This window comes from Dreissena polymorpha, chromosome 1 (assembly GCF_020536995.1).
Source record: "Dreissena polymorpha isolate Duluth1 chromosome 1, UMN_Dpol_1.0, whole genome shotgun sequence".
Classification (NCBI taxonomy): Eukaryota; Metazoa; Mollusca; class Bivalvia; order Myida; family Dreissenidae; genus Dreissena; species Dreissena polymorpha.
The window spans coordinates 100,716,359-100,730,883 of NC_068355.1; the positions used below are offsets into that span (position 1 = coordinate 100,716,359).

The window sequence follows — 14,525 nt, forward strand, 5'->3', positions numbered from 1 at the left end:
GCAACCGGTCCTTATGTTTGCTAAAGAGGATCTGGTTTTCAACTACAGTACTTTATTGCCGTTCAGTGTGACAATGTATATTTCAGTTCAAATCATTACATTTTCACTCCAATTGTATGAGTCTGTTATTGATTAAAAAAGTAAATAAAGTATTATTATAGACATTTTATGTGTCTATCATGGGATGACATGTAGTTAAATTTGAAATAGAGGTGTTTTTATTATTATGTTTCAATTACTTTGCTTTTTCACGAAGTGTTTCTTATTTTGTAAACCTGTATCGACATCCTGTTTTAATTTAAATGATGTCAAATAAACCGTATATTGGTGCAATATTATTGTCTTCTTTTTCGCCACAGTGAAGGTGGATCCAACGCAGTTTCTTTAATTTACCATGCGCCAGATGTCTTGACTTTCTAAGCATAAAAAACCCGGATTAGTCAGTGCAACCCTTGCGACAGTTCGTCTCTTGCTGTCGTCAAGGAAATAATTCATGTTTTAACGAAATCCGGATAGTGCCATCTATAATCTCGCCCTTCATCAAGGGCGACACTAGACACACGAAGCAATACACGATATTTTGCGCGACAGTCACGGCGACGCACGATATTTTGCGCGACAGTCGCGGCGACGCACGATATATTTAACACGATATATCGCCCTTGTGTAGGTAGCCCAAAAGGCGATTTATCGTGTAAAATATATCGTGCGTCGCCGCGACTGTCAAGCAAACTATTGCGCGTCGCCGCAACTGTCGCACACAATATCGTGCGTCGCCGCGTATGTCGCACACAATATCGTGCGTCGCCGCGACTGTCGATAAAAATATCGTGTATCGCTTCGTGTGTCGTGTCTCACGTTCAAAGGGCGACATTATAGGTTATTCAGATTATTGACGAGCAACATTAATGTCCAGTCTATTGCTACATTAATTAGACGGATTTTTTGTTGCAGGTATTTTTTCAACTTTTAAATACCTTTTTTAATGCTTTATCAAATAAATAATCGGCATAAATAAAACTGCATGCAATGCAAACAACAATTTTATAATATTTATATTGGCTTACAAAACGCTTTTGAAGGGCGCAAAACGTTTGTTTCACATTGCTTAACAGGGTTCCAGATATAATATAAATGACTATTATATAACTATATTCAGATAAAGTTCACACTGTTACTTTGTGCATGCATAATATGATTTAAACAAAAAGCACGTAATGCACGTTGAGCCGTATAATCAAACAACTAATAACTCAAACTTTGGAACTCGGTGTTATATTCATGATACTTGCTAGTGTTCAAAATCGTTATTTCATTAAGCGATATTCCTATCATCAAATATACGGTTATATAAAATATGTATGTAATATTTAATATTTATTTATTGCCAGATTGAAGTATAAGAAGCGAATAGCTTGCTATAATAATCACATACATTTTAATTGCTGATCAGACATAAACATTTTATAAACTAATATAATATCAAAAGATATATATACGACATGATGAACATGCTTGATGACGTAAAAATGTCCGCTTTTTGTCTCCCCTGATTTTTTGAAAACGCGACAGTCGACATGCGATATTATTACTGCGATATTTGAACAGTACAAATATCGTGCGTCGCCGCGACTGTCGCGCAAAATATCGAGTATCGCTTTGTGTGTCTAGTGTCGCGGCTTGAAATTAGACCGCGATACACGAGATTCGGATAATATGGGCGATATTTGAATAATAATAATCGCCGCGACTGTCGCGCAGAATATCGTGTATCGCTTCGTGTGTCTAGCGTCGCCCTTTGAACGCGAGACACGACACGTACTGTATACATAATGTCGTCATTTTTATAAAAATGACGTTTTCGGCAGCACTTAAATTCGCCAATTCCTGACTTTGAAAAAATAATTAAAATGCTTCAGACAATATCCGATTTGTTTGTCCGAAATATATCGCGGTTGCGATAAATTGTAGTAGGGAAAGAGGGAGGACACTTGAGAGTCACTTGCAGGAGGTGGGGCCTGTTTGTCACATGTCAATATAGTAGTCTTTTGTTATCAGGTGATCAGTAATTGGCCCCCATTAGTGTATGATTAATAAGATTAGCGGATTAGCGAAACCGAATAACCGTAAACGAGTGTTTGAAACAGTGAAGCCAATCGCCAATTAGTCTTATTAATTTATTTTCATCGCCAAACTAATAACCTTACCTTTATCGACGCAAATAAGAGAAGATGCGAAGATTATTGGTTAAAAAGTGTGTTAGCAAACTATTTGGTCAATTTTCAATAAAGTTTCAAGAGTTTTGAATCGTAAATATTTGATCACTGTAAGGAAAATAACTTTCTGTAGTGTAAAATTAACAGTGCACTATGGGACAGCGGTTTCATAGGGCACAGTTCAGATTTAATTGTAACAACCAATGGACGAATGAGTTTAAATTAGATTGAATGCAATAGGAAACAAAGCAATGTTTTATTGCGTCATAGTCAGTCATTCGAAAAACGTCCTTTCCGGGGATTTCCTGAAAATCGCGCAAAAATATAAGTGAACAAAATTAACACCCTACGTTTGGATTGAACTAATCGTCATGATTGCTTATTTCTCTGTACCTGTTACGTTTCCAATTGGTACAAGTAACACTGATTTGGCACATGAATCGTAAAACTTGTCAAAGCTGTCAATAATTAAAATATCGATAGCCCATAAACGAAACACAAGCTATTTTTACATCTGTATTGTAGTTTAACGCGGACAACCAAACACAAATCAAATTGCTCTGTATAAATTTGTAATCAATGCGGAGAATGTATATAAGTAATGTCTTGATAACACATCATTATCTTTTAATTTCGTTTATAGTCTTTGATCCGGATCCGATTCTTAGGGGAAAGAAGGGACCGCTTAAACCCTTCAAGATCAGGATGTAACACTGTAGTGGCAGGGAGGTTGTTCCACATCACAGTAGCACTTGGGAAAAATGAAAACTTATAATAATTTGCAGTGGTATGGATCTGTCTGAAAGAGAGGGGGTGCATGTGACGAGTGAATCTGGTGGGTCGCTCGATATACGATGGTAGGGGCATGGCCACTAAACCTTGAACAATTTTTGAAAAAGATTATTAATTTCGTGTCATTTCGTCTGTCTTGTAGGGTCTGCCAACCAAGTTTCTGTTGCATGGAGGTGACACTGTCATATGGAGAATAATGATCTTTGACCCAGCGGACTGCTCGACGCTGTACATTTTCATTTTTTTGTATATTTTGTAATGTGTGAGGACTCCATACGGAAGAAGCATATTCAAACTGTGGTCTAACTATTGTCTTGTATGCCAGCTGGTGAATGTTGGAATTTCTTGTCTGTATGTTCCTGCGTAGATAAAGAGATTTATTAGCGTTATTTGTAATTCTGTTTATATGGGTGTTCCAGGAAAGGTCTTTTGAGATGTCCACAACTTAGTATTTTGCATTGTTAACAGTTTCTAATATTTGTCCATGGAGTCTGTAATTAAAATAGAATTTTGATTTATTTCTGGTTATGTTTAAAACTTGGCATTTACTTGGGTTGAACTCCATGTCCCAAAGATGTTCCCATTTCATTAGTTTATCTAGATCTTCTTGTAGAGTATTGCAGTCATGCCTATTGTTGATTGTTAGATAAAATAAGCGAATATATCGTGTATCGCTTCGTGTGTCTAGTGTCGCCCTTGATGAAAAAAGTGCGAGATTATAGATGATACTATCCGGATTCCGTATGTTTTAGATATACGTGTCGCAAATATGTGGTGCATTTGTATATAACGGTTGACTATCGTTATATCAATCTATTAAACGGTATATAGTGTAACAAAATAAGCATTGTTTGGGAAAAATCTGCAATAGATGAATGTTAGGTCATGCAGTATAGTGCAGCTGCCTCGGTCAAATTTTTCATCGAATCCTGCAATTTTGAGTGGAAGCATGAAAATTGGCACACTTATGCTCCAATCTATCCTGAACAATTTTGGATATGGATCCAGGTCGGCATGTATCTGTGGCGCTTGTGGCGGCCATTTTAAAAATGGCCGCCAAAATGGCGGTTGTATAAAACCTGAAATCAAAATTGACCTTATTTGGCAATTAAACCAAACCAGATAGGAATTAACTATGTGTGGACCATTATCCCCACTCCTTTTTGGTCTTTCAAATGGGTATACATTGAAATAATAGTACCAGCATTAGGAAACATCATGAAAAAAGCAACATTGTGCACACCAAATGAGACTGTCATTTTCCTACATTTTTTATTTTCCCTAAAAAATTATATCATGTTCTTATGTATTTAAAAGCACACACACCATCCCAAAATATTTATCAGCAAGAGAGGATATGACTATGACGTACATCTGACGTAAATGAAGATCAATATTAGCGGAATATACTATATATAGTGTGCACTCATTGAAAAGTAGCAATTCTGAATTGCTTTATACGAACGAATTATTCAACCTATGTTGAAAGGTTCACTACAAATTTCCAAGGGTTATTGTAATATTAAAAATATTAAACTAATGTTATATGTAAAGTAGGGACAGATCGAAAAAGACTTACTTTTAGAATGGCAAGCAACTCAAAGAATGAACACGATCGTATGGAAGCCAGTGCTTCACATCAATATTTTAACTGGAAATTGTGTATTTTATGTCAAGAACATAACAACCAGCCTCTTCAATGCCCCGCCAACTCATTGAGAAAAGACATCGGGGCTGGGTATAGTTATGTGTCTGAAAACCTAAAGCACTTCAATGATTTTAATTGTTTGCCATTTAATATAGACATTCAGCTATTAGATGATGGGACTGGATTAGGAAACACTATGCTGAAAAATCGTTCATCATGGCATAAGTCTTGTAGAGATAAAATAAGTAATGAGAAATTAGAAAGACTTCGTAAAAGGAAGATTGAAGATTCAACCGAATTTATATCTTCAAAGTACAGAAGGGCGAGTCTTCTGAAATCAACTGTGAGCGATTGCATTTTCTGTAATGAGCCAGCAGGACTTGATGGCATCCATAGAGCCTCTACCTTTGAACTTGACTTCAAAGTGAGAAACTATGCTATAGAGTTTCAAGATACACAACTTTTAGCTAAACTTTCAGTTGGTGACATGGTTGCTATTGAAGCCCAATACCACAAAAAATGTCTTTCTGCACTTTACAGACGCGAACAATTAGCTGCAAAGGAAACAGCGCAAGGTTCGAAAGAAAGCTCAATGCATGGTGTGGCATTTGCAGATCTTGTATCGTACATGGAACATTGTATAGAAAACAGTGAAGGCCTTAAAATACCAGTCTTTCGTATGTCTTTTCTTAACAAGATGTACTGCATCCGGCTGAATGAACTAGGGCTAAAAGGTGTAACTGAGGTGCACACTATCAGGCTTAAAAATCGTCTATTGTCGGCTTTGCCTAGTCTGAGAGAATACACTGAAAAGGGTAGAGTTATACATGAATTCCATAAAGACGTTGGATCAGTCCTGAAACAGGTATCAGAACAAGATTTTGACTCGGAGGCTCTGCTCCTAAGCAAAGTTGCCAAAATAGTGCGGCGTGATGTGTTTCAGCAAACGCAGAAATTCACTTGCAATTTTTCAGAAGACTGCCAAATCAAATCGGTTCCTCAAACACTAGCAGCTTTGATCAGTATGATTCTTGATGGTCCCAAAATTAAAGACCAATCTGAAGGTGAACATACACAGTCATGTGTCTCTATTGCCATATCACAGCTTATTGTTTTCAATAGCCTAAAATCTAGTGGGACTGATGCTTTTCGTCGTCATAGTAAGGATCGAGAGACCCCACTTCCAATCTATCTTGCTCTTAAAGTTCATGGTGAGACGAGAAAGCGGACTCTGATAGACACATTGTACGATAATGGCTTATGCATATCGTATGACCGTTTGCTGTCTATTTCCACAGGTGTTGCAAACAGTGTATGCGCCAAGTATGAGGAAGATGGGATTGTGTGCCCACCAAAGCTCTCTAACCATTTATTTACTACAGCAGCGGTGGATAACATTGACCATAATCCTAGCAGTACAACTTCTATGGATTCATTTCATGGAACAAGCATTTCTATTATGCAGCACCCAAAATTGGGGTTTGAAGGTGCACCAAGATTTAACCCTGTAATTGATGAAAGACTGATTGCTGGAAAGAAGATTACAGCTTTGCCAGATAGATACACCAACGTTCCACCTACTATTATTGCACAGAAGGAGCAAATTGTTCCTCCCATAGTTGGTCCAGCTGTACGTTCTGAAGTTCCTGAAATAGATCCTTTGATAGTGAAGGAGTATGAATGGCTGAATAACCTAAAACATTTGTTGGACAAACCTGAGCTGGACATAGAGGACTATATATCATGGGGTGCATATCATGCTTCCAAACAAATGCCATTTAATAATATGAAAACAACTGTCACCTTCATGCCTCTCTTTCTTGATTGTGCACATTCCATCGCATTGATAAAGCATTCTATGAATGTTAGCAGCGACACCATACAACTGCTGAACCCGGGTCAAGTTCCCGTTATCACCATGGATCAACCATTATTTGCTATAGCAAAATCAATTCAGTGGAACTTCCCTGATACCCACGGTGAAGATAAATTTGTTGTAATGTCGGGTGGACTCCATATTGAAATGGCAGCATTCAAGACCCTGGGGAATTGGTTAGAGTGTTGCGGGTGGACTACAGCCATATGCACGGCAGAAATTGCAACTAGTGGGGTGGCGGACTCATTTATCAAGGTCACACATCTGACAAGGTCAAGGCATGCTCATCAGGTCACAGCGGCTGCTTTGTTCATCTTAAGAAATCAAGCATATGATCACTACAAACAGGTGACACCAGAAGATGAAGCTGTACTGGATTTTTTAGATTGGTGTACCAAAATGAAATCTGAGCAACCACAGTTTCTGTATTGGTCACATGTACTTGAACTTGAGCTATGTGTATTCAGCTTAATTAACTCGATACGAAGTGGAAACTTTACCAAATATATTGAGTCTCTGATACAACTGATTCCATGGGTATTTAGCTTAGACCACACCCACTATGCCAGATGGTTGTCTGTTCATATTAGGGACATGAGCTTTTTGTCAGTCACTCTGCCAGCAGTGTATCAGGAGTTTTTATCTGGGGGTTTCGTAGCCTATAAGACTACTCGCCCGTTTTCAGCTATGGCCCTTGATAAGGCACATGAACAATGTAATGCTGTAGTTAAAGGTGATGGTGGGGCTGTTGGTCTGACCGACAATCCATCCGCTCTGACACGATGGATGGTGGCTGGTCCGGAAATGCAAGAATGATTGAGGAATATGAAGGTCATCAAATTACGGAAAATGTATTTCAGAAACACCATGAACAGACTCCTGCTGTTCAGGCAAAGTTCAAAAAAGAAGTTGCTGGTCTCGTATCAATAATCACAGACATGGGTAACCCTTTTACAGAGGACAGTGGGAACCTTCTTACTATTGATACAAAAGATATCATGGATAAAGTTGTAGTGGATTCTGTTAAGCAAGCTCTGCAACTCGGTAAGGAGCAGTACTATAGGTTTCAAGATGGACGATTCATCAAAAGATCTGTTCCTATAAGCGAGCCCATCAAGAGAAACAAATTGGCATTGTTCCAATTTACAAAGGTGTCAAACAAGACAAAACCCCAACTTGCAATATTAAAAGATAACTGTGCCCTTTTTTCCAGGCTGTATATTGCATGTCAGTCTCGGGAAGAAAACCTGGATGAGTTTTTCAAGTATGAAAACCAACCATATCCACCTGCTTTGGCCAAAAATGGGGAAATGAGATCAGGAACAAAAGCTGATCTTCTTAGTGTACTAGAATCACATTCACGCCGTTTAGAAACAACCCCAAGAGTTACGGTTACCATTCTAGACGGGGCGATGTTGGTTCAAATGTTACAACCTAGAGGTTCAAAAACATTTCAGGACTATGCTGACAATGTGTTTTTGTCACATCTCTCAGAAAACCTTATCCATGTAAAAAGATTGGATTTAATCTGGGACCGAAACATTGCAGATAGTCTTAAATCAGCCACCAGAGAAAGAAGAGGACATGGCTCAAGACGACGTGTCACCTCTTCAAACCATGTACCCAACAATTTGCGGTCGTTTCTTCGAGTTGACGAGAACAAAACGGAACTTTTTCAGTTTCTCGCTCAGCAGTCATTGTCTCTTTCGGAAGATGGAAAAGAAATCTATTGCGCTTCAGGTGAACAGGTTTAATGTGCCCCTCCAAGGATAGCAAATACAATCATTGAGCCATGCACTCATGAGGAGGCTGATACAAGGATGGTACTTCACCTGTATGATGCGGCCCTATCAGGTCACAGGAGCATTATGATCACAGTCATTATTTTATCTAATTTCAACAGAATTCCAGACTCTGAAATATGGATGTTGTTTGGTGTTGGCAAACACCAACGTTACATAGCAGTACATGAGATTGCCAACTCACAAGGTCCAATGAAATGTAGGTTAATGTCTATTTTTCATGCATTGACAGGATGCGATGTTACCTCTTTCTTTTGTGGTCGGGGTAAGAAATCAGCTTGGGACACATGGAACGTATACCCAGATATAACCAATATGTTCCTGTAACTATCTGACGCACCCATAGAACTGACCGGCAATAATCTCAATCTCTGTGAGAGATTTGTCATACTGATGTACGACAGGACAAGTGATCTGATGGCAGTTAACGAAGCTCGGAGACATCTTTTCTCAAGAAGATCAAAGGCACTGGAGAGTATTCCACCAACACAATCAGCTCTCACTCAACACTTACTGCGAGCGGTGTACCAAGGAGGCCATGTTTGGGGGAAAGCTCTTCAGGCAAATCAAACACTACCAAGCCCGTCGCTCTGGGGATGGGAGAAACCAGGCACGGGTACGTGGAAGCCAAGGTGGACTACCCTAGGACAAGCCCAAGATATGTGCTATGAGCTTATTCACTGTGGATGTAAGAAAGCTTGCAGGGGACTGTGCAAGTGTAGCAAGGCCAGCCTTAAGTGTACAGCTCTCTGTTTCTGTGAAGGCCGTTGCTTCCCGGAATAACATGCCTTTTTTCATCGCACATCCACCAAAATGATAATGCCAATTGGATGAAATCATGTTTTATAACTAACATCAGTTAGGCTGGCATACTTTACAACTTGACCTTGTTATTTTTGACAATGCCCTGTATAATCCCCCATATAGCAGTGCATCAATTATGTGTATGTTAACGCGATCAAACAGAATCATATTAACGGTAATGCATACTTTTTCCTAACAAAACATGGGCAAATAAAGAAAAAAATGTAAATATTTACATGTTCAACCCATCATAAAAAGTGAAAGGAGATATTTGACCTTGACAATTAACCTCAAGGTCATCTCAAGGTCATTGCTGGATAGACAGTATATAATTTACTATAAGTCTTCAACACATACAATGCACTTTAAACGACTAGTTATGGTGATATTTTGGATTAAAGTTGGAATGGCGGCCATTTTGAAAATCGTTGACCACAGCCTTCCTGGGTGGCTGCTGATCAGAGAATAATTGTGCCAAGTTTCATGCTTCCACTCAAAAATGCAGGAATCATTGGTATAGCAGCTGTACTAGTAAGTTTTTATATGCTAAGGACCGGGCTGTTTACACTGGCAGGCATGTCGATCGCCCACGAGGATAGTTGTTAATTATGGCTGTGCCTGGGCCGAGCAGCATAGCCCTATTTGGATGTCAACTGGGTGCAGATTTTTAGGGCTTCATTAATTTTTAATCGCAAATTATCATAGAACATGCGCCGATTGTACGGATGCACATGAACATAGTCCATTTAATAAACATCATCCAATTGATAGTTTAGTCGGAATCTACATCTATTCCGGAGAACACGCCTTCCAACAACTGAAAATTCTCAATAGCTGATGACGCGGTACACACTGGGAAATCCACTTGAGCACAGTCTGTGTACATCTGCATCTAACATTAACCCGTTCCTTTAGCCTGCCATTAGCCACTAGGACGGCCCAGGTTTTGACACCGGATAAAAGCATTATTACAAAGGTCTTTATTTTGTCTTTATAAAATGACAAAAAGATATTTTATGCCTCTCGTCGTAGTCTGCGAATATTGTTGTTAATTTTATGTAATGATAGTTTTGAATGGCGCGATTATCTGCATATATTCATTTTGAAATGAATTCGGATATATTCATTTTTCGGATATCGCTGAAATCTTTTATATATTTTTAGGTGTTTAAAAGATGCTTGTTATTCTTATTATGTACTTATCTTTAAGCATTCAATTAATTTAGATATGGTGTTTTATTAGTTCTGCAATTGCAACCTTAAGGAAGATTTCTACTAAAATAAGTTTATTAAGCGAATTTTCTATCTATCTTTCAATACTGCCGAAATCCCGCAGGTATTACTGGCAGATATGGACACTATCGAGTCCATTTCATGGGAAGAACCAGTACTTGGTGTCTATGGAGGAGATAATGAGAACGCTCCCCGAGTAGGAATCGAATACACGAACTCCCGATCACTAGACAGACACCTCATCCACTACACCACTGCAACTTTTCTACACCAACATGTACTTTAGCATCAGATTCAGTGAAAAATCAGCCATATAATATGTTGGACCTAAAAATTTGCATAAATTAAAGTGACTAAATCAAATAAGTGCATATAAAAACGTGTTTGCACCTCCCTTCGATTCAATGACGGTGTTATTAGCTAGAACGAATATGAAAGTCTTGAATGTTCACACATTTCGATGTACTCACCATTGTCATTCAAACTGGTAGTGATGTAGTTTGAACCGTGTTAATTTTCCCGCAAGTTTGAACCAGCATAATAGGGCTTTGGATGTGATATTTCTAGCAAATTTTGTAAGAAAACATAATAAAAATGGAATAAGATAGTTATTATGGAGAACTTTGTGTTGAACTGTACATGTTACAATTTTATAAAATTTAGTGATCGTCAGTCAGATTCTTCTGAATTGAACAGCGAGGAATCTCTTGCTGATTCCAATCGTGTAGGGAATAGGGATGGTTAAATATAATTTTCTTTTTAAATGCTCATGCCAGAAACACAATTTATTTTGATTCCATTGATTGTATTTCTACAGTACGATCGCGTTGAATATGACTACGTTGTACGGTTCATCAATACAGAACAGATACTTGATAGCATTGTGAATGGATTTATTGAAACTTCAAATACAACTTCCATTATTAAAATGTGACAAAATCAAAATTTAAAGGGCATGTGTAGATAAAAGGGGGCAGAGTGGGACTTTGGTGTGAAAGGGTTCTGCGCCCTTGTGTAAGCCCTATCTGATACCACACTGTGACTGGCCTGCCATAATCAATTTGAGATATATCCACTGATAAGACACATTTCAACAGCCAAATAACAATATACTACAGGACGCCATCTGGAATAATACACAGGGCTGATATCTTGTGTCAATTTAAGATTCGCTTTTGCTGGATATTTGCGAAAGTAAAGAAAAATAAGACTGCCATCATTCTCTTTGTGACCTTAAATTTAATCCAGAAAAATATTAACTGAAAAATGCAAAGCTGTCAAGTGTTTATGAAATAAATACCAATAAGTATGCAGTGTTCTCCAGAAGCACCAGTAGCCAGTGATTTCACCAGTTACATTCAATCTAGATGCAGGCTACTTTCCCCAAAATATATATTAAAATGGTGCAAATACACCCGTTTAATTGCTTTATCGGCAGAAAATTTAACTGGCTTCTGAAATTTGTCTGCAGAACACTGAGTATATATAATGCACAAAACCATTAGCATATTATATTTGATTGTGAATATTTGAATATAACATACCAAATAGTGTTAGAAAACAATAATAATTTTATTATACCCCCACAAACGAAGTTAAGGGGGGTATATAGGTGTGAGCTCGTCTGTCAGTCTTTCTGTCAGTCTGTATTAAGTGTCCACTCTCTAATTATAAGCCCGTTTTGAAAAAACGGGACATATTATAGTTTCACCCTGAGCGGGCGGGCGGATGGCGGCGTCCACAACAGTGTCCGCTCTCTTATTCAAATAGTTTTCATCCGATCTTCACCAAACTTGGTCAGAAGATGTATCTAGACAATATCTAGGCCATGTTTGAATATGGGTCATGAAGGGTCAAAAACTAGGTCATGGGGTCACTAAGTGCATTTCAAGGATTTAGCATGGTGTCCACTCTCTAATTTAAGTAGTTTTCATCTGATCTTCACCAAATTTGGTCAGAAGTTGTGTCTAAATGGCATATAGGTCAAGTTCAAATATGGGTCATGCCGGGTCAAAAACTTGCTCACTTAGAGCATTTCAAACATTAAGCATGGTGTCCAAAACCTTCAAATGGGCGTATCTTGTGACAGTTTGGCACTCTTATTCAAGTTGTTTTCATCCAGTCTTCACCAAAATTGGTCAGATATTGTATGTAGATGATGTCTAGGTCAAGTTCAAATTTGGGTCATGGCAGGTCAAAAACTAGGCGACGGGGTCACTTAGTGCGTTTTTAACATTGAACATGGTGTCTGCTCTCGAATTCAAGTAGTTTTCATCCGATCATCACCAAACATGGTCAGAAGTTGTATATAGATGATGTCTAGGTCAAGTTTCAGGGGTTTTTTTTGCCTGATTTTATAGCCGAAGTTCGGCTATGTTCCCAATCCCAAAAAGTATACTTTTTTCCCAAAATGTGGCAAAAAATTCCCAATTTCCAAAAAAAAAAAAAAAAAAAAATTTTTTTTTTTTTTTTTAGAAAGAAGTGTCTAATGCGTTTTTTTTTTATCTCAATTATAGTTCAATTACATCTAACAAAGTATTATATGATTTTGATCTTTTTATTTGATTGATTATAAAGAGTTATATCAAATTTAGTATTTCCCTAATCAGTGGACTTTTTTGTTTGGAATAAAAAGGGCTAATGAATTTATTTTCCCAATTTCATGAAAATGCCGATAAAATTCCCAATTCCAAAGCCATGGGCTATCGTCCCAAAAAGTGGGAAAAAAACCCTGAGTTTGAATATGGGTCATGCCAGGTCAAAAACTAGGTCATTGTGTCACTTAGTGCGTTTTAAACATTCAGCATGTTGTCCGCTCTCTAATTCAAGAAGTTTTCATCAAATATCTTCACCAAACTTGGTAAGGAGTTTTATCTACATGTAGATGATCTCTACGCCAAATTTGAACATGGGCCAAAAACATGGTCACAGGGTCACTTAGTGCGTATTTAGTTCATCTATTTTTTGAAAAAAAATTATGAGCTATTATCACCTTGGCGTTGGCGTTGGTGTCGGCGCCCGGTTAAGTTTTGCGTTTAGGTCCATTTTTCTCAGAAAGTATCAATGCTATTGCATTCAAACTTGGTACACTTACTTACTATCATGAGGGGACTGGGCAGGCAAAGTCAGACAACTCTGGCGTGCATTTTGACAGAATTATGTGCCCTTTTTATACTTAGAAAATTGAAAATTTTGGTTAAGTTTTGCGTTTAGGTCCACTTTTCTCAGAAAGTATCAATGCTATTGCATTCAAACGTGATACACTTACTTACTATCATGAGGGGACTGGGCAGGCAAAGTTAGATAACTCTGGAATTGACAGAATTATGTGCCCTTTTTATACGCCCGTATAAAATACGGGACGTATTATGTGAAACCCCTTGGCGGGCGGCGGGCGGGCGGCGGGCGGCGGGCGGCGGGCGGAAGGCATCACTTTGTCCGGACTCTAATTCAAATTGTATTCATCCGATCTTCACCAAACTTGGTCAGCAGTTGCATCTAGTTGATATCTAGGCCAAGTTCGAATATGGGTCATGCCGGGTCAAAAACTAGGTCATAGGGTCAATAAGTGCATTTTCAAAGGGGCCACTTTGTCCGGACTCTATTTCAAATTGTATTCATCCGATCTTCACCAAACTTGGTCAGCAGTTGCATCTAGTTGATATCTAGGCCAAGTTCGAATATGGGTCATGCCGGGTCAAAAACTAGGTCATAGGGTCAATAAGTGCATTTTCAAAGGGGCCACTTTGTCCGGACTCTATTTCAAATTGTATTCATCCGATCTTCACCAAACTTGGTCAGCAGTTGCATCTAGTTGATATCTAGGCCAAGTTCGAATATGGGTCATGCCGGGTCAAAAACTAGGTCATAGGGTCAATAAGTGCATTTTCAAAGGGGCCACTTTGTCCGGACTCTATTTCAAATTGTATTCATCCGATCTTCACCAAACTTGGTCAGCAGTTGCATCTAGTTGATATCTAGGCCAAGTTCGAATATGGGTCATGCCGGGTCAAAAACTAGGTCATAGGGTCAATAAGTGCATTTTCAAAGGGGCCACTTTGTCCGGACTCTATTTCAAATTGTATTCATCCGATCTTCACCAAACTTGGTCAGCAGTTGCATCTAGTTGATATATAGGCCAAGTTCGAATATGG

The 14,525-nt window shown here is 38.4% G+C and overlaps 1 protein-coding gene across 2 annotated transcripts in view; it reads left to right on the forward strand.

Moving 5' to 3' along the window:
• The first annotated feature begins 873 nt into the window (after nt 1-873).
• Nucleotides 874-14,525, forward strand: part of LOC127842616 (fatty acyl-CoA reductase 1-like) — a 51,569-nt gene continuing 37,917 nt past the window's right edge. Inside the window, exons 1-2 of one of the 2 annotated variants that reach the window (XM_052372208.1) lie at nt 9,706-9,795; nt 10,054-10,114. In XM_052372208.1, the coding sequence (XP_052228168.1) occupies nt 9,785-9,795; nt 10,054-10,114 (72 nt within the window). In that variant the 5' untranslated portion in view covers nt 9,706-9,784. Of the gene's footprint in view, nt 955-9,705; nt 9,796-10,053; nt 10,115-14,525 lie in introns of those variants that run through there. The other variant, XM_052372213.1, reaches the window with a different exon arrangement.